Consider the following 24352-nt stretch of genomic DNA (forward strand, 5'->3'; position numbering starts at 1 on the left):
TAGCCACTTGTTTGCAGCTAGCTAGCTGCGATGATCTGGTGTAATGATCCAGAGTGGCAGGAATCCGATGATGTGGTAGAGAGAAGCAGTCCGATATACTCTGGGTTGATATCGCTCTGTGCAGACTGGCAGGTATTGTCCGAGCTAAGGCTGGCTGCTGACCGAGAAAAACGTGAAGACCGCTAGCCGGGGTTAACAAAGACTAGAATCTAGTTAGCTGGCTAGCTCCAGATGGAAGTTCCAGTTATAAGGAATAAAAATAGCAGATCCGTACCACATTGGGTGAGGCGGATTGCAGGAAAGTATATTTAGTTCATAGATAGAAAGTGAGATTAAGATATATCCGAAAAGGACTGGCTATTTACATGAGATAAGACAAAGACAAACACACACGTCCTACTGCTATGCCATCTTGGATGCAGATTCCCTGTGATGAGTCTAAGCCCTTGAGTGCACTTAATTTGATAATTTTACTGCTTTTAAGCCCTGTTTGATAATGACTGGTATCCTTGGGTATTTATATATAGTGTAAGTCCTCATTCTTTGTAGAGACGTTTGGTATTTGAAACTCTGGGGACAGCACCCTTAATGATGACCTACGTAGTTCCCTTCAGCTAACACAGACATGGTAATTTACCACATGAGCGAGATTTCCTCTCCTGTCTCCTTGTCCTCTAAGGAAGAGAAATGTAACACTAAGGAATGCTAATACAGGTTTGCCCTGTGTGTAGTGTGGAGGTGCAGTAGCTAGTTACTTCATTATCAGGCAACAATGGCATGGAATTTCAAATAGCCTAGTACAAATACTTCCCACTAGGCACAGACATCAATTCAACATCAATCCCACATTGGTTCAACTTAATTTGATTGAAATGATATGGAAACAATATAGATTCGACCAGTGTCTGCCCGGTGGGCTCTCTCACTCTCTATCCCTCTCTCTCCCTCTCTCTCTCCCTCTCTTTCTCCCTTTCTCTCCCTTCTCTGTTTTACGGGTGGATTGTCTGTTTCGATGCATTGTCGCTGTTTTCTTCATTTCCCTGAGAAGATTATAATTTTCTCTCTTCCTCTGTAATTTGGTCTTTTTCCTTTATCGCAACTAATTTCCTCACAAATATAGTCTTTTGTATTCTTATGTGGCCTGGATATTCACTGGCCTCATTTTGAAAGTAATCCACTTTTTCATGGGTTTCAATTCTTTCCTGTAATGAGGTGATGGGCTGGAATCATTTTTTGAAACAATCCTGCTAAAGTAGCCGTATAAACTACTCCTTCCCATCATATACCCAGGCTGAAGATAAAATTAACATAGAGGGTGGTGGGAGTCACAGTAGATTGTTATTTCTATAGTCAGGGGGACATGTCAGTGTCAATACAGAGTATTTATTTCTGTGGTCTAAAGGCATGAGTGTCACTTCATTATGCTCTTTCTAAGGATGCAACACTTACTACACAAATGTTCTTTCAACAGTCTAAAGAACACATGCCTTTTGCAGGAGGTTATTGCTATAAGTAGGCCTGCTGTACATATCACATTGTCACTGGAGAATGTTCGTTCTTCTGTAATTTAAAGAGCTAGTGTCAGTGCCACATTTTCTTACCACAGTCTCGGTGATGTGAGTGACATGCTCTAGTCTTCCATTTGATGTGTTGCAAATTGAGGTTGGTCGACACCCAGATAGGAATCTGAGCGCAACAGGAGTGCAGAGGAGGCTGACATCAAACAGGGGTAGCGCCAGGCCCCCCCACCATCACCATCACTCTTGACTGAGTGTTTATTACGCGATGCTATATCACTCCCTGGGAGGAAGACGAGGAGGGGCTTTGGTGGGCTTCACAGGCTTTACAGCATGTCCATCCATCCGTACGACCTACCACTTGATCCCAGATCTGATCCCAGAGCAGCCATTCAAAATAACCCTGCTGTGATGAAAGTTCCAACCTGCTACTGCATGGAGCCTACTCCGGGGGGTGGAGGCCCCATCTCAAGGAGGCGGGAGTTTTCCCAGATAATAATTGGGAGGGAGTGGGAAATTGGTCTTGATGGATGCCTAGTTAGTGTTGTGTGAATGTGCGAGTGGTGTGAACATATGCCCCAGAGTGTTGAAGGTGATTGTCCGTGTTGAGGTGCGGTGGTGTTTAAGAGCTCTTGTGAACAGGCATTTGGACAAAATTACTGTTCTTAAGATTCAGTTTTTTCCAATTTCACAACAAGTACTTGGCCAAGATTAGATGAAGATTATCGCTCTTCTTGGTCTCTTTGAGAAAATAAGGACTGCTTGATAGGGATTTGTCTTTCAGGGTGAAGCAGCCATCTTGAGCCGGGGCGGCAGGGTAGCCTAGTGGTTAGAGCAAGGTACAAATCTGTCGTTCTGCCCCTGAACAGGCAGTTAACCCACTGTTCCTAGGCCATCATTGAAAATAAGAATTTGTTCTTAACTAACTTGCGTAGTTAAAATAAAGATACAAAATATACAGTGGGGCAAAAAAGTATTTAGTCAGCCACCAATTGTGCAAGTTCTCCCACTTAAAAAGATGAGAGAGGCCTGTAATTTTCATCATAGGTGCACTTCAACTATGACAGACAAAATTAGAAAAAAAATCCAGAAAATCACATTGTAGGATTTTTACTAAATTTATTTGCAAATTATGGTGGAAAATAAATATTTGGTCAATAACAAAAGTTTCTCAATACTTTGTTATACACCCTTTGTTGGCAATGACAGAGGTCAAACGTTTTCTGTAAGTCTTCACAAGGTTCACACACTGTTGCTGGTATTTTGGCCCATTCCTCCATGCAGATCTCCTCTAGAGCAGTGATGTTTTGGGGCTGTTGCTGGGCAACATGGACTTTCAACTCCCTCCAAAGATTTTCTATGGGGTTGAGATCTGGAGACTAGCTAGGCCACTCCAGGACCTTGAAATGCTTCTTACGAAGCCACTCCTTCGTTGCCCGGGCGGTGTGTTTGGGATCACTGTCATGCTGAAAGACCCAGCCACGTTTCATCTTCAATGCCCTTGCTGATGGAAGGAGGTTTTCACTCAAAATCTCACGATACATGGCCCCATTCATTCCTTCCTTTACACGGATCAGTCGTCCTGGTCCCTTCGCAGAAAAACAGCCCCAAAGCATGATGTTTCCACCCCATGCTTCACAGTAGGTATGGTGTTCTTTGGATGCAACTCAGCATTCTTTGTCCTCCAAACACAAAGAGTTGAGTTTTTACCAAAAAGTTAAATTTTGGTTTCATCTGACCGTATCACATTCTCCCAATCTTCTTCTGGATCATCCAAATGCTCTCTAGCAAACTTCAGACGGGCCTGGACATATACTAGCTTAAGCAGGGGTACACGTCTGGCACTGCAGGATTTGAGTCCCTGGCGGCGTAGTGTGTTACTGATGGTAGGCTTTGTTACTTTGGTCACAGCTCTCTGCAGGTCATTCTCTAGGCCCCCCCGTGTGGTTCTGGGATTTTTGCCCACCGTTCTTGTGATCATTTTGACCCCACGGGGTGAGATCTTGCGTGGAGCCCCAGATCGAGGGAGATTATCAGTGGTCTTGTAGGTCTTCCATTTCCTAATAATTGCTCCCACAGTTGATTTCTTCAAACCAAGCTGCTTACCTATTGCAGATTCAGTCTTCCCAGCCTGGTGCAGGTCTACAATTTTGTTTTTGGTGTCCTTTGACAGCTCTTTGGTCTTGGCCATAGTGGAGTTTGGAGGAGCCTCTTAAAGAAGAAGTTACAGGTCTGTGAGAGCCAGAAATCTTGCTTGTTTGTAGGTGACCAAATACTTATTTTCCACCACAATTTGCAAATAAATTCATAAAAATCCTACAATGTGATTTTCTGGAGAAAAAAAATCTCATTTTGTCTGTCATAGTTGAAGTGTACCTATGATGGAAATTGCAGGCCTCTCTCATCTTTTTAAGTGGGTAAACTTGCACAATTGGTGGCTGACTAAATACTTTTTTGCCCCACTGTATATATATTCATTTCATTGCCTTTTCAGCTGAAGGTTAGGGTCAGATCACATTTGAGATCCATCCCCTCTTTGCACTGACTGTGCAATGCAATATTATATCTGACTATGCACTATGCCCAATGCCACCCAGCAACTGAAACCAATATCTGAGCATGCTAACGTATGCATCCTCACCAGAGTGCATGCATAATGTTAGCCTGCCTGTTATTGAGAGTCACTTCACCTGCTCATGTCTGTTATTATAATACCGGTAAGTATTCTTCAAGTTTTGGAGACCACATAGACTTTCACCCTTATACAAAATTCAATCTCTCGCAGGAGGGGTCAATGAATTTGGAGAGCATGTTGAGGCTTGAATGACAAACAATCTCTAGTGATGAGCAATATAAGCGCACCGGCACGTTGCCTCCATTTCCCTGTGCTCATATGACCACACATTACCATGCTGAGCCTTATCAACTGCTCCTTGTAAACACCTCTACACTGGCATGTTGTTGTTCAAATATTTACGTGGTTCAGAAACTTTTCTGTATATTTTGATATATGTTATGTTGAGCTTATGATTAGACCTAGCCTATTTACAGAAGAACATGCATTTTGTAAGCTGAATATGGCCAGTCTTCACCAATTACAAGTGCAACTGGATGTCTGTCATACTGGATAATATTCATGCTGCATTGTACAGCACACATTCCACGACAGTGTCTTTATTAAATTTCCCTTTTATAAGGAGCCAATGGAATCTAATGTGATGTGCCCACCAATCCAAGGATAGTGTGACTCATATACTGTATTCAAATGGCCCATTTAATATCCTGTAAAAGGCAACCGTCTGTCTGCATCGTGACCCAGTAGACGATATTTACGTGCATGTATTATTTCGTTATTTGATTGAATTCCTAATAAATATGGCATAACGTCTTATGTGTGCTTGACATTTTGCCATGCCCAATGATTTCTGTACAATCTGCCCTCCTTTCCAATATGTAACAATCTGATGATAGACAGCCTTGTTAAGAACGGTAAATTGTTTACTGTTTCCTCTCCCACCCATTTCCTCTTCACCGAGACAAGATAATGGCGCCAGGCTACATCATTCTCAAGTAGACAGAACATGCACCTTGGCAAAAGTAGCTAGTACTCGGAGGAAGTTGTGCAATACAATCTGTTTCACTGACTAGCCAGTCCTGATGTGGCTGCACTTGACAAAATGACTGCCAGAGATTCAGGGGAGGATAACAACTTAACAAGGGATTGAGGTTTCAAATCCCTTTCTTCCCTCTGCCTCCATAGTATGAAGTCAGTTCTTCCATGTACTTAAATGCACCATCTCTCTCCCAGACAAGGGAATGTGGTGCATTATTAGGACGGCAATTAACTAAAGACTGTATGACAGTAATTCAATTAAGTGCTCTTAGATGGTACTCTTTGGCAGCGGTGTAAATCTCTCAGTATCTGAGATGAATACGGCATGTCAGGGCAGACGGGAGAAATCAATTAATGCCCACGGGGGAGTAGGTAAAGTCTTGAACCCAGGCCGACTTCCTGTCAAAAAGACAGGGTATAATTTGATGAGGTTTTCTGCGTCAGCTTCCTTATTGGATCTGACATCAATCACAGGGGGACACTGAGCTCCCTTTGAAGAGGGGAAGAAGGAGATAGAAATTGATACGAGGGCTTTGACAGTGACACACGTTATTTTAGGCTTCTTCGGAATCAGTTCTCAAATAAGGGGTTTCTGGCTGCACACTACTCTCAGTGACGCAGGTCGATTCAATGATTTATTAAATAGTAAACACCACTACAAGAAACTGATGGTATTTATTGGAAAAACTAGCTTAATGACATGATACTTATGGCCCCCGAACTGTGAATGACACAGTCTCTTCAGTCATGAAGTATTATATTTAAATGTATATATTTCTAGAGATGTGACGATTCACCGATACACATCGGTCCCCGGTTCAAACGTTTAAGATGCGAGTGCATCGGTCCACGTATCGTTCATGTATTGTATAGGAAGGAGCCCATGATACATGTATCAAATCGTCTTGAAAGGGAAAAGTGAACATGACTCCTATTTGGACATGCATTAGCATGACTTTGAAGATGTGCACAGAAACACATGTATGACTGTGTGTCACCCACTCCCAGATGAACATTTAAAACGGTCTTTTCGGGTTATCTGAAAAGTAGGAAAATCAGCAGAATACACGATGATGCGATTTTTGGCCTGTGACCAAATAAAGTTTGACTTCAAAACTGATTGGTGGAGATTACTACTGTCTGAAGTGTGGTGGAGTCTGTCTTTGGTGGCTGCCTGTGCTTGTTACTGTTGTAAGCCTACCTGTACAGGGAGTGTGATTGTGTGATAAACCTTCCACCTTCTTTCTCACCCACTTCCCAGACACAGCAGGAGGGGGGGAAGCACGCCTCACACCCATCTTCACCCCACCTCTTAAAATAGCAGCTACCACGTCTTTGTTTGACAAGGCTGATCTCAACCCAGTTATCCCGAGATACCCTGGCATGAGATGGAACAGGCCTCACGCTGCTTTCTCGCTCTCCTCTTTTCTACCTCTCCTATTTCCTTTTCTTTTTTCTACATTCCTCTGGAAGCACTGCACTGCATTTTCTGACATGTCTTCCTACACTCTTAGAAAAAAAAGATGCCATCTAGGACCTCAAATATTTCTTTGGCTGTCCCCATAGGAGATGCTTTTGATTAACGCTTTTTTGGTTCCAGGTAGAACCCTTTTTGGGTTCCGTGAAGAGCCCTTTCTTCATGGAACCCAAAAGGGTTCAACCTGAAACCAGAAATGGTTATATTGGGACAGCCAAAGAACACTTTTGGAACCCTTTTTTCTCAGAGTGTATGAGTGCAAGGTCACCTGCCTCCAGCCCACTTTACGGAGGCAGTTGTTGCTCGACTGGGCGACGCCATTGTGAGTGCAGCACTAATTTGATTATATCTCTGCTGTTGACATAAATTGATTGGAGAATGAGACTCAAGGTCTGTCGCTTGTCTTATGCATTGAGGTTCATTGGCCCTGCCTTCCACCTGCAATTCAATGCCCATTGGAGGCTCTTAATGGCTTTAATTCTATTTGATATGTAGCGAGGGCATATGTTTCTGGCAGTAATCAAGTACATGTTTTATGTGGTGCTGTGGGGTTAAACTGTGTAGCATTGATCATCCTCTTCACTGTGTATTTCATCTCTCAGCCATCCACCCATATCACAGACAGACAGACAGACACACACAAACACGCACACTCTGTATTCACTCCACGGAGATGCAAGGTTGAGTTGAGGCAGCAATTTGAAAGTGTAAAGAAATCTGAGCATACTTGCTGTTCCTCTCACGTCTGGATTGGAATTGAGAAATGATAGAATTGCTAAACTCTAGTTCCCCTAGTTTACTCTCCAAAGTTTTCCTCAGAATACTGTAGCTTAGGGTCCTTTCAGAATAAAGCTTTGAAAAAAATATGATTTCTTTCCAAATCATGATTGAATTAAACCTCTCGACATAGGCAAATAAAATTACTTTGGCAAAGTCACGATTAAAGAGGCTAGCAGGTGAAGCCAACAATGAATGTAAACTTAAGCAGGATTTTGTTCAAGTCAAGGCTGGGCCTGCCATACAAAACCAGACATACCTTGTCTTTAACATTTGCCATTGGCAAACATCATGTTAACCTGTATGTGTTTTTCTATGCAAATTAAATGTATGTGGACAACCCTTCAAATTAGTGGATTCGGCTATTTCAGCCACACCCATTGCTGACACGTCAAGTACACAGCCATGCAATCTCCATAGAGAAACATTGGCAGTCGAATTGCCTTACTGAAGAGCTCAGTGACTTCCAATGTGGCACCATCATAACATTTAGTGAAAAGCCTTCCCAGAAGAGTGGAGGCTATTATAGCAGCAAAGGGGGGGGGGGGCAACTCCATATTAATGCCCATGATTTTGGAATGAGCAGATGTCCACATACTTTTGGGCATGTGGTGTATGTTTTTTTTACATAACCGCTAGTGTGATTGATTGATTGACATTTCATTTAATGTAATGTAATGTTGCCTTGACTTTACCTAACCACCTTTGCTCACATTTCAACTAAATGGGAGGCTGGCCCATTGACGCTGCCCTCTGCAACTCCAATTCATCACACAGGTTATTCCATAGGAAGAAAGTACAGGTAGTACCTCCATAGGAAGAAAGTACAGGCCGTTCTGCCTCTGCACTCCAGAGCAGGGTGATTTGGATTGAAGCTGGGTGTTTTTTATAGCCCATCACTCATATGCCAGGTATCTCTCTGTCTCACCCTCTCTCTATATATATATCTCTGTTTCTCCCCCAGAGTGAAACAATTCATGCTCACTCCTGGCTCTGTGGTCAGGGTGGCTCATCATCTTTATAATATAGAGAAAATTGCTCTTTGGACAGTGGGGCCTACAGCGAATGGGAGCCATTTTCTCCTCCCAAAATCGTGAAATAGCAATTAGATTTCTCCATCGTTGTCACTCCCAACCTAAATCTATCTGATTGTGCTTTTTGGGCGAGGGCGGATGTGTGCAGTGGATTTGAGGTACAAAGCATGCTGGGAAAACTCTAAGTAAGTGCTTTCCCCCCTTTCTCATTCTCTTTCTTTCTTGCTTGCTGTTTTCTCTCTCTCTCTCTTTATCACACATACACATTCTCTCTCCTTGTTTTCTCCTGAGGTTAGCTATTTGGGGAGGGGGGGGGGGGGTTATGGGGTTGGCTTGACTGAATTCAAAGACTGACAGGGTCGCAAGCTGAGAAAGTGCTTAAGTGAAGCTCTCTCTCTCTCTCTCTTTCTCCCTTGAACTCAAATGGGCTGAGCATCTTGAGGATTGTCAATTGTTCATCCAAGACTAATAACGTTTGGATTGCCTTGAAGTCAGCATATGTTGTTTTATCCCTCATGGAGAGTAGGGGGGGGGGGGGGGGACTGGCTCTTCTTAGACTGTTTGGTTTAGATCCACTCTCAGACACTCTTGTTTACCTCACTGTGTTTTCCTAGTGGTTGGAATGCACTGGTCGGACTGGCTAATGTGTGTCGAGTGACTATTGCTTACCTAGGCTGTTAAGGAGAGCCAGATGAAAGCATTTCCATGTGGCTGCAGTGTTGCAGTGAGCAAATCGATCTGCATTCACATCGACCCTTTTCTTTCTGCACTATGACTCAGCCCCTGGAAGCCTTAAAACCAGAAAACACCTTCACAATGGAGTGGCTGTTAAGAAGCACTGTCCATAACATAGTCACTCATTGCTTTAGCACGGCACTCAAGTTTTTTAGTAGCAGCCTACTAGGCCCAATGTACATCTAGTACCTGTAATTCAATATCTTCAGAAGAACCATGTGTCATACTGACAGTGAAAGGAGACACGGGCATGTCGAAGTGTTGCAGCTTGTGACAAATCCCTTCGTTGAAGAAATGACAGGTGCATCTTCCACAACAACAACAAAAACAAACAAAAAACAATGCAGTAACAACATGACAACCTGTCTCCTTTGCTGACTGGAGTGACTACACACTGCATATTGGTTGGTTAGGGAGGAACGTTTGCAGGTTGCAGCCATTTCTGGATCTTTTGCCTTCCTCTACCCTCACACCTGGGGAACAGAGAGAAGGTTGGCTTCTGGCCTGCTCATGCCGGGACTTCTGGTCATCAGATGACCATAACCACCCATCTGCTGTAAACGATTGGGTTGTGGCGAGTTCAGAGACAATCAGAGCCACGAAGGTCCATTTTAGAAGACAGTTCAGTTGACTCCATCCTAACGCCTTACTTGCGGAGAGGTCTGACACCCTGTGTGACCGCTGACCACTGACCACCACCGGAGACATCAGTATGAGCAAGACCTGCTGGACTGATAAATGTTGCTCTCTAGCTGCCTCGGACACGTCTCAGATGAGGAACACAGCAACGGGTCCACATTGGGGCGACCAACCGTTAAAGGAAACCCCAGGTGATGAATCTTGTGCAAATAGAGGGATGGTTGATTCCAAGCTCTCTTCTAATTTTGTTTGATTTCCACGTTTGAGCCGACCTTGAAACCCCTTGCCTTAGATGTCAGATGTGAACGATTTTAAAAAGGAAGAGGGGGAGACTGTCCTACTGATAAGCCTGAGCAACCATTCTACTAAGATGTACCTTTGACCTTTCCAGCTATTAGCAATATCAGAGGGTTGTAAAGCACCAGAGTGCTAGGCTCGAATTCCAGCTGCTGTACTGCGAGATAGGAGAGCTGTGCAGGGTTGATGTTGATAGTGCGAGGGAGCGATTACATGAACTGTAGAAGAAGAAAAACTGTGACACTGTCTCCTGCTTGCCAGACTGGCTGCTCTGGCTGTCAGATGGAGCTGATTTGAGACGGTGCAGGGGAGGCTGTTATTAGAGTGGAAAGATTTCATTTGATGTTGTCTTTATGACACGGCCAAGATGCCAAACCTCAGGGTATGTCAGTGAGTGCGTGAGTGCGTGAGTGAGTGACTATGCACACGTGAGTCCATGTTTACGTGTGTGTGCCTCGTCATGTTTCGATTTTATCCTCTAGTATCATGTCTAACGCTGTCTCTGATTAAAGGGGATAACATAACTCACTAGTGTGACTAATTTACAACTCAGTAGATGCCTGTAGGGATGCATGTATTGCTAAACGAATACATATCCAGTCGATAGAGCAGAAAATCCTTCAATATTCATTAATGAATAGGTTTAATCAGGTGTTGCTTTGTTTGTTTATTTAACAGTAATATTAGCATGTTAATTTGTCTGATTAGACAAGCACTACAAAATGTTTTAGTTTCCCACTGAGAGAAATGCATTCAAGGTGCAAAGGCTGCAATGCTGTAGTGATCAGTTCAGTTGTCCAGTTCAGGTCCCATGCAGTGTAACTCAGTGTGCATATTGTCTACTCTGTAGGGTTTGCATGACAGATATAAAACATGCTAATAGATACAGGGATGACTGAGCCTTCCTGAGGTCTGTTTGAAATGTATATTCAAGCCCTGAAGGGCCACAAGAAAAATTATGACGCAACGATGAGCTGCCAGAGATTTCAACTGAGCGCTTGATCTCACCGGCTTTCTCAATGCAACCATTACCCAAATCCCCTGTAGCAGTCCAAATCCCCCCCCCCCCCAAAAAAAGAAATCCCATATAATCTGTGTGTGAACATGACCTTATTACAAAGCTCTATCCACAACTTTCATGTCATTGTCTCTTGTGAATATGCACAGTCAGCTACCACAGTCAAATCATGTAAATCTTTTGGGATTTTTCATTTAAATTCAACATAAATTGTTTATCATTTATCGCCCACACTGCTCAAGGCCACCGCGTATTGATGAATGAAAAGCAATTTCTGAAACGTCTCCTATACTCAGCTCCGGTGGAAAATTCGTTATTTTTCAACTTCTTGTTTTTCTGTCTGTTCTCTAAGACGTAATCAGTTTTCTGTCATGGTCGAGCTAATTAACTTTATATGTAAATGTATCTGTAAAAGTGACAGTTGGTGTGTGTTTTTATTTTCCTCATCTGTGTTTTTTTTTCTTTCCCTGTCAATCACAGGCAGATTGGCAGGTGGCCCGAGCTGAGCCAATGACAGGCGGAGAGGAGTCTTAACGTCGGGCAGGCTTGAGTCCAGCCAAAGTAAAAGCTGTCAACATGAGTCCAGCCAAAGCTGTCAACATAGAACAGAGTGGAGGCTACCCACATACACATACACGGATGAGAGCCCAGGCCGCCGGCTTGTGGACGACGCCAAGTGGCGGCTTCCCCTCCACGTCTATAAGGTACGCTGAATAGCATGGCCTCGGTGGGTTTTTTATTTTCTTTTTACCCTCAAGGACAGAACATGACGTGGCTGTGTTCCGATACCTTCCCTAGAATACTATCTACTTAGAGTTCATGGCCAAAGCATTTCTTCATACTAAGTGGTAGGCTAGTATGCTAGTGCGGATATTGGAGCATAGCTGACTTCTATACAGTCTGCGGGAGACTTTGACCCTGTGTCACACAGCAGCTGCAGACTAACTTACTGTAGGAAATGTTGATGAAATAATGACTTGCTCTACCCTGATATCCCCTAGTTGAATGTGTAAACATGATAAACGACTTGCAATTAACTGCTTGTTCCATGATGTGTATGCAATTAAGACTCCAAGGTAGTTGATGCTTTAATGCACATTCTGGATGCAGGTTCTCATATTTCACTGTACACACTGCCAGGTAAACACACTCATTAGCTGGATGATGTCATGTGATTCGAGGAGCACGCCATTGACAAGTGGGTGCTTATTTGGATAATACAGGCACCAGAACTAAAACTCCTAATTAGAGTAAATGGGCCACATCTTTGGTAGTAATAGTGGCTTAATTCCTCTTAAATAGTGATTAAATGTCACTGGAGTATACCGTATGGTCTAGTGCATGAGTACTCAACTCTGACCCTACGAGGTCTGGACCCTGCTGGTTTTCTTTTCTACCGGATAATTAATTGCACATACCTGGTGTCCCGGGTCTAAATCAGTCCCTGATTGGAGAGGAACAATGACAAAAAAACGGAACTGGCAGAAGAACTGGCTTCGAGGTACAGAGTTGAGATTGAGGGGTCTAGGGAATAAGACTGATAGAGAACCCCCCCCCCCCCCCCCCCACATTCCAGTCTCCCTGGGCATGCCAAGGGCAACGTCACTTTAGCTGCTGCCAAGCAGGGTAGGGGAGTGCCGGGCCGGGGAAAGTGATGGTTGGGACAGGAAGGTTGTACATGAGGAGGCTACATGGCTTATTCCCTCGAAGGGAGAGTGCCTGGCCTATTCTTAGAGAGGCTCCTTTGACCCACTTCACATTGATTAGAGTCATGTTAGATGGCAGAGATAGAGAGACAGCTTAGAATGTGAACATAAAGTCCCCAGTCATAGAAAGAGACACTGTACTTGAACCCTTTCCAGGGAGATTTTTTGCCACTTTTCCCCAAGTGTTAGGGTGTAGGGTAAACAATCTGGAGAGCAAGGACCGAGCACTGGAAGTCAACATGCATTAGTGCAGTGGAACTGACAACAGCATTCTTTCAATGGTTTGCCATTCATTTGGCACACCAAAGGTGACACTGTATAAACATGAAAACCATTTAAATGCAATTCATATTTTGTAAATCAGTCCTTGAGGTTTCTCCATCAAGCTACACCATTAGAAAAAAGGGATTGAAACGGGTTCTTCTGCTGTCCCCATAGGAGAATCCTTTTTGGTTCCAGGTTAAACCCTTTTGGTTCCAGGTAGAATCCTTTTGGATTCTATGTAGAACCCTCTGTGTTAATGGTTCTACCTGGAACCAAAAACTGTTCTTCAAAGGGTTCGAAATAGCATTTTTTTTCCTAAGAGTGTAATCTTATTCGCCACCACTTCTTACAGTATAATGTGTTCTGAATATGCCCTAAAGATAGATGTGAACCAGCAAACTTGTTGTGACTGTCACTGCAGTATTTAGTTATTTTGTGTGTGTGTGTATACTGCAATGTGTGTGTGTGTGTGTGTGTGTGTGTGTGTGTGTGTGTGTGTGTGTGTGTGTGTGTGTGTGTGTACTGCAGTGTGCGTACTGCAGTGTGTGTGTGTGTATACACTGCAGCATTTAGTGATATTTTTGTGTGTGTGTGTGTGTGTGTGTGTGTGTGTGTGTGTGTGTGTGTGTGTGTGTGTGTGTGTGTGTGTGTGTGTGTGTGTGTGAGATACAGCAAGAGCTATTCTCGTGATAAACTCACCAATCAAAAGGTGTTTGTTTACACATAGATCAATTCATGAACTAAACAACTACTGTCATAGTTGAATCTCGAGCTCTGTCCATATACTTTCCTGATTAAGTAATATTTCCAACAATTGTTTACCGATAGATTATTTCACTTATAATTCACTGCATCACAATTCCAGTGGGTCAAAAGTTTACATACACTAAGTTGACTGGGCCTTTAAACAGCTTGGAAAATTCCAGAAAATTATGTCATGGCTTTAGAAGCTTCTGATAGGCTAATTGACACCATTTGAGTCAATTGGAGGTGTACCTGTGGATGTATTTCAAGGCCTACCTTCGAACTCAGTGCCTCTTTGCTTGACATCATGGGAAAATCAAAATAAATCAGCCAAGACATCCCAAAAAAATCTGTAGACCTCCACAAGTCTGGTTCATCGTTGGGAGCAATTTCCAAAAGCCTGAAGGTACCACGTTTATCTGTACAAACAATAGTACGCAAGTATAAACACCATTGGACCACGCAGCCATCAATACCGCTCAGGAAGGAGACACGTTCTGTCTCCTAGAGATGTACATACTTTGTTGCGAAAAGTGCAAATCAATCCCAAAACAACAGCAGGACCTTGTGAAAATGCTTGGGGAAACAGGTGTAAATGTATCTATATCCACAGTAAAAAGAGTCCTATATCGACATAACCTGAAAGAACGCTAAGCAAGAAAAAAGCCACTGCTCCAAAACCACTATAAAAAAAGCCAGACTACAGTTTGCAACTGCACATGGGGACAAAGATGATACTTTTTGGAGAAATGTCCTCTGGTCTAATGAAACAAAAATAGAACTGTTTGGCCATAATGACCATCATTATGTTTGGAGGGAAAAGGGGGAGGCTTGCAAGCCGAAGAACACCATCCCAACAATGAAGCACGGGGGTGGCAGCATCATGTTGTGGGGGTGCTTTGCTGCAGGAGGGACTGCTGCACTTCACAAAATAGATGGCATCATGAGGACGGAAAATTATGTGGATATATTGAAGCAACATCTCAAGACATCTGTCAGGAAGTTAAAGCTTGGTCGCAAATGGGCCTTCCAAATGGACAATGACCCCAAGCATACTTCCAAAGTTGGACAACAAAGTCAAGGTATTGGAGTGGCCATTACAAAGCCTTGACCTCAATCCTGTAGATTTTTTTGGGCAGAACTGAAAAAGCGTGGAGGCCTACAAACCTGACTCAGTTACACCAGCTCTGTCAGGAGGAATGGGCCAAAATTCACCCAACTTATTGTGGGAAGCTTGTGGAAGGCCACCCGGAACGTTTGACCCAAGTTAAACAATTTAAAGGCAATGTTACCAAATACTAATTGAGTGTATATAAATGTATGACCCAATGGGAATGTGATGAAAGAAATAAAAGCTTAAATAAATAATTCTCTCTACTCTCCATTCTCTCTACTCTCTCTATTCTGACATTTCACATTCTTAAAATAAAGTGGTGATCCTAACTGACCTAAGACAGGGAATTTTTACTCAGATTAAATGTCAGGAATTTAAAGGAGTTTAAATGTATTTGGCTGAGGTGTATGTAAACTTCCGACTTCAACTGTATATGCACAGACTTTTACCAAGGCCTTTTACATGAATTTCAATGGAGAAATCGAAAATACAATCTCTGGATTCTATTTGATTAATGCATTCATTCTCAAATGGGCGCTGCATCCTAAATGTTAGGGGCTCAGAGAAATCTTAAAAGGGTTAATAGCCGTGAAATGTGGGAGCAGCAGGGTGGAATGATCATATTAAGGAGTTACTTTGTCTAAGGGCAAAGTAAATAGCTAGTAATTGCTGACTCCACTGTGATAAAACAAAGAGGCAGAAAAACAACAAGTGCATGGACATTGTTTAATCTATACACTTATAGGCAAATCCAGGCTAGATGAAAGAACATAGAAAGTGGTATTTGTATGTGTTTCTGAATAATATGACCATCTATATTCAATATATGGCTCTTCCCCTGAAGCGATGATGACACCGGGCAGTTGGTAGCCTAGTGGTTAAGAGCCTTGGGACAGTAACTGAAATGTTGCTGGTTCAAATCCCTTAGCTGACTTGGTGAAAAATCTGTCAGTATGCCCTTGAACAAGGTGCTTAACACCAATTGCTCCTGTAAATTGCTCTGGATAAGAGTGTCTGCTGAAATGTAAATGGATACAAAGGCTTGGCCCTTGGTTGACTGGGCAGCTGGATGATAAGGACATGGTGTGGTGTGAGGGCATGGTGGCAGACCAAGGGTAACACTGGGCAGGCAGGTCGGAAGGGCACCCCAGAGGTACCAGCTGCAGCCAACCAGCCAGCAGAGCTCTCTAAGGGACGCCCTACACAGTGGCCCTACGGTAATTAAGTGTTAGACATTCAGAGATAATCCCTGACAAATATGTCCGGCTGGAATCATAATGAAGCCCAGTGCACATCTCTTTTCTCCTCCATAGCCACAGCAGCTGCTGTATATGGAAATGGGTTGGTTGGGATGGTTTTAAATCCACCTAATTTTCAATGAATTATCGCCTTCCTTGATTTTCTATTCATTTATGCATAAAATATAAACTAGGTGTAGATGGAATAGTCAGAATTATTTATAAAACAGTAGATTAATTGTAATTTGTGACTGACAATCTGACAAGGCCTCTGAAGATGGGCACCAACCAACCGCTGACCAAACGCCTAGACCGGAGGCACTCAAAAATCAATCTTGGTTGTCCTTGCGTTGTTGTTCAGTTATTCTAACCACATTGTTTGGTAAGCTAATATAAATCTGCTTGTGCCAGGGGGGCTCTATTCCAAGAGCCTTCATTTCACTGAAATGGATCGTTCAAATTTCATCTTTGAGCTGACAGCTGCTCCACGACGCCCACACACCACTGGAGCAGTACTGTTTTGGTTTCACTGCACATCCACACTACTTTATTGGACATTATAAATGGGGTAGTTCAAGCCCTGAATGCTGATTGGCTGACAGCCCTGGTATATCAGACCGTATATCACCGGTATGACAAAACATTTGTTTTTACTGCTCTAATTACGTTGGTAACCAGTTTATAATAGCAATAAGGCACCTCATGGGTTTGTGGTATACAGTATGGCCAATATACCATGGCAAAGGGCTGTGTCCAGGCACTCCACAATGTGTCGTGACTAAGAACAGCCCATAGCTGTGGTATATTGGCCATATACCACACCCCCTTGTGCCTTATTGCTTAAATGTTTTTCTCCTCCGTCTTAGATAATGGACCCACTCTATTGACTCATATTCATGCCTGTGTCATGTCCGGGGCCCCATCAGCGCTCATTGCAGTCTAGGGAGGGTTAAGGGGAACAGTACAGGAAGTAAAAGTGACCGCTATTAGAGAGAACACAAGAAGCGGAGTGGGACCAGTAGCCATTAGCCGATGTCCATGCAGCATTATTAACAGCGATGCACCTGGCTGCATGGTGCGCTGACGACAACCTGGTCCTCAATGCAAAGAAAACCAAGGAGCTCATTGATGATTACAGGAAGTCTAAAAACTGCAGTCACGCCCCAGTTCTCATTGATGGCATTGAGGTGGAGCGTGTGCCCAGCTTCAAATTCCTGGGTGTCTACATCTCCGAAGACCTCTCCTGGACGCTCAACAACTCAACCCTGGTCTCAAAGGTGCAGCAGCGCCTGTACTTTTTAAGATCCTGGTGTACTTTTACCGGCGCACCGTCGAGAGCATTCTGACTCTGTTCAATGACAATAAATTTGAATCTAATCTAATCTAAAAAGGAGTGTTGGGGGTCATCATAAACATTACACCCTCTTTCCCAATCACATACAGTATGGATTCCATACGTCTAGGTGAATTATTTGGAAAAGGGGGCATCCCGTTTCATGGCTTGCATAGGGTTGGAAATCCATTTAGTGTGAAGAATAAATTAAATTTGAAATTGAATTTTCTCACCTAGAAGCAAACATGTCACTACATGAAATCTTAATAAAGACATAGGAATATATATGCATGTTTTATGGTGTGGGGGTGTTATGCAGTGTCATTTTTATGGCCAGAAGTATAAATAAATGTGAGGCTATTGAGAGTTTCAATTGGATGGTGACGGTCAAATGGTGATGGTGAGAGGAGATGTTGTTGCAGAATGGAACCGTTAAGTGCTCTACTCATGACATATACATTTGAACACACATCAATGCATCAGAATAATAAAGTGTCAGTGATTTATCTTTAGCTTGGAAGAAGGAAGACCATTATTTAGAATAGGCAGATGTAACGATCTTTTATGCTTTTGAACAAAAAAACACTCTTTCATAGTATTTCATCTGTCTGGGATAGGTTAAATCTCTGGTTCTTTTTGCCCATTTCATTTGGGAGGATATGTGTGTATGTGTGTATACACTGCAGCATTTAGTGATTGTGTGTGTGTGTGTGTGTGTGTGTGTGTGTGTGTGTGTGTGTGTGTGTGTGTGTGTGTGTGTGTGTGTGTGTTTTATAAGGAGCCCATTTGAAAAACCTGCCCTCCCCCGTCTATCTATCTCTTGCTATGTCAGTACTGTACTAAACCTTTCTTACGATTTACCTTCCCTGCTCTATTCAAATCTTTACGTCGTTTTTGTGCAACTCACTGGCCTCCTCTCACCTTCATTTACCCTCTGTTTTTGTCAATAGCGAAGAGACATGAATACACAAGTGACTGTCATATTTTTACCCTAAGCATAACACTCCAGCCATGAATGTCAATTGGAAGAATTAGCAGTCACACAAAATCTTTACCATTTGAAGTAGGTGTCATTTGTGGAAATTATAAATAACTAGCTAATTAATCACATTTGCATTGGCAATGTTTTAGTCTACAGTGTGTCAGCCTCAGGTAGGCTACATCCACCCACACACTGTAACACACGCTGTCGCACACACACACACACACACACACACACACAGACACACACACACACACACACACACACACACACACACACACACACACACACACACACACTGCCACACAAACACATGTGCCTATACATCCCTCCCCACTCCCCTTGCACCCACTCATGTGCTGCTCAGATGGTTCTTATGCGTCTCCATCACCAGTTCTGCTCTAGCTGGGCGTAAGCAGTCTCAGGCTCCCAGACGTTGGTGCCATCTGTTGAGCTTGATTGCCCTGCTGGTGGGGGCATCCTCTGTCTTCCATCTTCCACATGCCAGGCCTGCGAGCCTGGGAGCTCTGACAGGAACCCCCCCCCCGCTCCCTCTATGCTCTTCCTCCTGTGACGTGTCAGTGTCATGGCAGACCATGATGAGGTGTCAAAGCGCTCTCTCTCTCTCTCACACACCCTCCCTCTCTCTATTTCTCTCCCTTTCTCGCTCGCTCTCTCTCACACCCCCCCACCCCACCCCCTCTCTCTCGCTGTCTCATGTGCCACTCCTGGTCTCTACCGTTCTGTGATTATTGGAGTAGCTGACAGATTTGCCTCGTTCATGTTTTGTTTTCGTGGACAGGACATTCTTTTCATGTCTTCAATAGGTTTGTGGTTATTTTACTTCTGTACATTTTTGATCTGCGTGAAAGTCCCTGTTTTCTCGATCAAATAAATGGCACCAGGCGTTATGGTAAAACCTTTTACGCAACGCAAGAATGGAAAGCCACCATGTCAGGTTTTCTCCATTATCAACCAAAGGTATTTGTGATAATGGAGCTGGGAAGAAGTGCTTGGTTATGAATGAATAGAAAAGAACAGAAAGACCAAACATTTCCCCCATCAGGGAGACAAAGAGACTGCCGAGTTGTGGAAAGGTGATGAAAAACCAAAGCACTTTTTGAACAGAGAGAATGGAGAGAAACAGAGAGAATGGAGAGAAAACAAAGTGCTCCGAGTAGAAACGAGATGGAGAGAACATCTCCCCAGTCAGGTGAAAGAGGGACAGAGATTCATGGTTTTTATTTTCCTCTGACATGAGTCACTCAGGTATGGAGAAGAATTCAAATCTTTGAAGTAGTTTTGTTTTTGTTTTTATGAGCATTAATGGAATTTTGAAACGAAAGTAAGTTGTTGAACGCTCTTTTACATGGGGGAAAGATACCGATGTGGGATCTCTGGGTCCCTAGCAATGAAGCTGCACAAACTCCAATTTATTTTTGTATTGTTGTTCAACCAACATCTGCCCTTTTTATGTGATTTTATGTGATTTTTTTTTCAGTAAGAACTTCACACATACAGAACTACTTTTACGAAGGCAACAGGCCACATGCCACACTCACACAGACGATACGGTGTTGATTGAAAACACGGTGGCTCTGTAGCAAGCATTTGGAATCGAAAACAGGGTACAAATGTCAACATTTTTGTAGAACAAATGCATCTCTGGAAAAAAAGAAAGCTTTCCACATTTCACGTTATTTGAATAATACTAAAACTCTTATCTGCTTGTAGTCTTGAATTGCTGCTCGCAGCTGTACTTTCTCTGTGTGCCCGTATTCAGTGTGGTGGCCTTGTCCATTATGCAGCCGTTACCGCTGTTAATGCAGTCAATTTGCATATCTCTCTGAACCAGTATGTTCCTGACGAATTGGGAATCCTTGCAGACATTTGCACATTAATAGAGATGTGGGGGGGGGGGGGGGGGGGGTTCTACTAAGCCAACGTATGGAATTGTTATGGATCCTTTAGCTATTTGATTTAGAATTGTAGGACCCCTTTAGGTATATTAAACAAATATTTACAAAGGATTTGATTAAATATTGAATATGGCCCATACTACTATAGCGCATAGAAATGCATTGAAAAAGACAGTAAAAAAAAAAAATATCTTAAGGAATAAGGTTTTGAAGTGTCTGTCCTATATCTAAGAGATATAAGAACGTTCAGGGCATATATTTAACCCACTGGTGATTGTAGCATGTAAATCTTGGTGGGGCAAACTCCCCAAAAAATGTTTAGATGCATGCCAGCAAAGCCACTACACAACACAACATTAAACAATACATTTAATTGCACTATAAAGGTGACAAACGGTGCCCACAAACATAAAGCTGTCCCAACAGCAGAGCTTTCTTTTCAGCACCATGGAGCGAATCCTTGTTTTTTTTGTCTGCTGACAATTGAGATGTACAAACTATGGCATAAGGGAACGATGAGCGGATAAAAGGCAATCCGTAATTTCGATTAAGACATTCACGAGCAAGCTAAGATGGAAGTTGTCAATATAACTATTTCTTCAGCACTTTCAAAATGTACAGCAACAGAATTCAGAACATTCTCTATGTACCCCAAGTCAGAACTGTGGGATAAATCAAGGGGGCATATAAGCAGACAATGAACGCTCCTACAATATTCGATGATGTCAATTCTCTTAAAAAGGCTTTAGGCTAGATGTGCACCACCAAGACAGAACAGTAGGCTAAGTTTGTATTTGTATTTATTATGGATCTCCATTAGTGCTGCGAAGGCATCAGCCACTCTTCCTGGGGTCTGGCAAAATTAAGGCAGTTATACAATTTTAAAAACATTACAATGCATTCATAACAGATTTCACAACACATTAAGTGTGTGCCCTCAGGCCCCTCGTCCATTACCACATATCTACAACACAAAATCCATGAGTACGTGTGTGTATAGTGCGTATGTTATTGTGTGCGTATGTTATTGTGTGTGTGTGTATGCATGTTAGTCTATGCCTATGTTTGTGTTGCTGTTCCATAAGGTGTATTTTTATTAGTTTTTTAAATGTGATTATACTGCTTGCATCAGTTAAATGATGTGGAATAGAGTTCCATGTAGTCATGGCTCTACTGTATGTAGCACGTGGCATGTCTTGTGTGGTATGCATGGGTGTCTGAGCCGTGTGCTAGTCGTTTAAACAGACAGGTTGGTGCTTTCAACAACTCTCACAAATACAAGTAGTGATGAAATCAATCTCTCCTCCACTTTGAGCCAGGAGAGATTGACATGCGTATTACTCATGTTAGCTCTCTGTGAACATCCAAGGGCGAGCCGTGCTCCCCTGTTCTGAGCCAATTGCAATTTTCCTAAGTCATTCTTTGTGGTGCCAGACCACACGACTGAACAGTAGTCCAGGTGGGACAACACTAGACCCTGTAGGACCTGTCTTGTTGATAATGCTGTTCAGAAGGTAGAGCTGTGCTTTATTATGGACAGACTTCTCCCTATCTTAGCTACAGTTGTATCAATATGTTTTGACCAATCCAGGGTTATTCCAAGCAGTTTAGTCACATCAACTTGCTAAATTTCCACATTATTTATTACAAGATTTAGTTGATGTTTAAGATTTAGTGAATGATTTGTCCCAAATACAATGCTTTTAGTTTTAAAAAAATATTTAGGACTAACTTATTCCTTGCCACCCATTCTGAAACTAACTGCAGCTCTTTGTTAAGTGTTGCAGTCATTTCAGTCACTGTAGTAGCTGACGTGTATAGTGTTGAGTCATCCGTATACATAGACAAACTGGCTTTACTCAAAGCCAGAGGCATGTCGATAGTAAAGATTGAAAAAAGTAAGGGGCCTCGACAGCTGCCCTGGGGAAATTCTGATTCTACATGGATTATGTTCAAGATCACCCGTTGTGTTCTGTTAGACAGGTAACTCTTTATCCACAACATAGTAGGGGAAGCCAAAACACAATCTGTACGTATTTCCAGCAGCAGATCATGATGAATAATGTCAAAAGCCACACTGAAGTCTTGCAAAACACCCCCCACAATATTTGTATCATCAATTTCTCTCAGCCAATCATCAGTTATTTGTGTAAGTGCCTTGCTTGTTGAATGTTCCTCCCTATAAGCGTGCTGTTGTCAATTTGTTTCCTGTAAAATAGCATTGTATCTGGTCAAACACAATCTTTTCCAAAATCATTCTCAACCATACCATTTTTCAATTCCTCATCAATGGGATTTAAGTTTTTACAGTCATTTTCTTGATGGGTGCATCCTTATTAGTAACTGGGATAAGCAATTTGATAAATGTGTCAAGTGTAGTGCCTGTTTGCTCCTCATTACACACCAAGGACATCAACAACATAGTAGTCACTAAAAACATATTATATGACCTATATACTATATTAGGCCCAGCCTTTGGAACTTTGGTTTTCCTAGAATTGGCTACTATATTGTGATCACTACATTTGATGGATCTGGATACTGCTGGATACTGCTTCTTGAATGGGCACTTCAAGCACATTTCTGCAGTATTAGTAAAGATGTGATCAATACATGGTGATGATTTCATTCCTGTGCTGTTTGTAACTACCCTGGTAGGTTGACCGATAACCTGAACCAGGTTGCAGATACCGGTTACAGTTTGAAGCTTTTTCTTGAGTGGGCAGCTTGATGAAAGCCAGTCATTATTTAAATCACCCAGAAAATGTACCTCTCTGTTGATATCATATACATTATCAAGCATTTCACACATTTTATCCAGACACCAACTGTTAGCACTTGGTGGTCTATAGCAGCTTCCCACAATAATGGGCTTTAGGTGAGACAGATTAACCTGTAGCCATATTACTTCAACAGTATTTAACATGAGATCCTCTCTAAGCTTTACAGGAATGTGGTTCTGAATATAAACAGCAACACATCCGCCACTGGCAAATCTGTCTTTCCTGTAAATGTTACGACCTTGTATTACTACCACTGTATCACCAAAGGTATTATCTAAGTGAGTTTCAGAGATAGTCAAAATATGAATGTCATCTGTTCCTAGCAAGTTATTTTTTTCATTAACCTTATTTCTTAAGCTACATATGTTAACGTGGGCTATTTTGAGAACTTTTCTGGGATGCTTGCTTGTTTTCATTGTTTTACTGAGAATCTTAGCAGAAGTAGATATTCTCATGTTATTTCTGTTAGTGCAGGGTGAGCTGCACACAGTGCACATCCTACTAGTGCTATTAGCTTAAATCTGGTCAATAAACACATGATTGCTGCATAAAATAGCTGTATGATCAGCAGAGGCATTCATGGCAGTTAGAGGTACATGAATTAGATTACTTACATTGTGTCTACCAACGCCCCGGGTATAATGTACATTTGCTAAAGCATTATCAATCAATCAAATGTATTTATGAAGCCATTCTTACATCAGCTGATTTCACAAAGTGCTGTACAGAAACCCAGCCTAAAACCCCAAACAGCAAGCAATGCAGGTGTAGAAGCACGGTGGCTAAGAAAAACTCCATAGAAACTCCTATTATGACGACTCAGCGACACAATGGCAGGGACTAACTGAGCTGGGCTTGGGTCATTGATAAGTCATTGTCTCAACTCAGCCTTATAATGCTGTGAAAGGATCCACAAACCCAAATGATTTGGGTAGATCCCATCCTCCTGATAAAACATGTTTTGTTTCCAAAAGGTATTGAAATTGTCAACAAAAGTTACACAAACTGAGCAGCAATAATCAAGTAGCCAGTTGTGAAGAGAAAGAATCCTGCTAAATCATTAATTTCCACGATTCAGAGAGCATACGGACCAGATATGATGGTGTGTCTAGCAGAGAGTCAATCAGCTCTTTAAAATCTAGTTTCAACTGTTCAGATCTGC

The 24352-nt window shown here is 42.5% G+C and overlaps 1 protein-coding gene across 1 annotated transcript in view; it reads left to right on the top strand.

Annotated features, from left to right (window-relative positions):
- The window catches only part of LOC139382423 (leucine-rich repeat and fibronectin type III domain-containing protein 1-like protein), a 122256-nt gene that overhangs the window by 45007 nt on the left and 52897 nt on the right, over positions 1–24352 (top strand). The window contains exon 2 of the mRNA XM_071126466.1: positions 11588–11811. Coding sequence (XP_070982567.1) covers positions 11684–11811 — 128 coding nt within the window. The 5' untranslated portion in view covers positions 11588–11683. The remainder of the gene's footprint in view (positions 1–11587; positions 11812–24352) is intronic.

The sequence above is a fragment of the Oncorhynchus clarkii genome, chromosome 24, assembly GCF_045791955.1.
Source record: "Oncorhynchus clarkii lewisi isolate Uvic-CL-2024 chromosome 24, UVic_Ocla_1.0, whole genome shotgun sequence".
Lineage (NCBI taxonomy): Eukaryota > Metazoa > Chordata > Actinopteri > Salmoniformes > Salmonidae > Oncorhynchus > Oncorhynchus clarkii.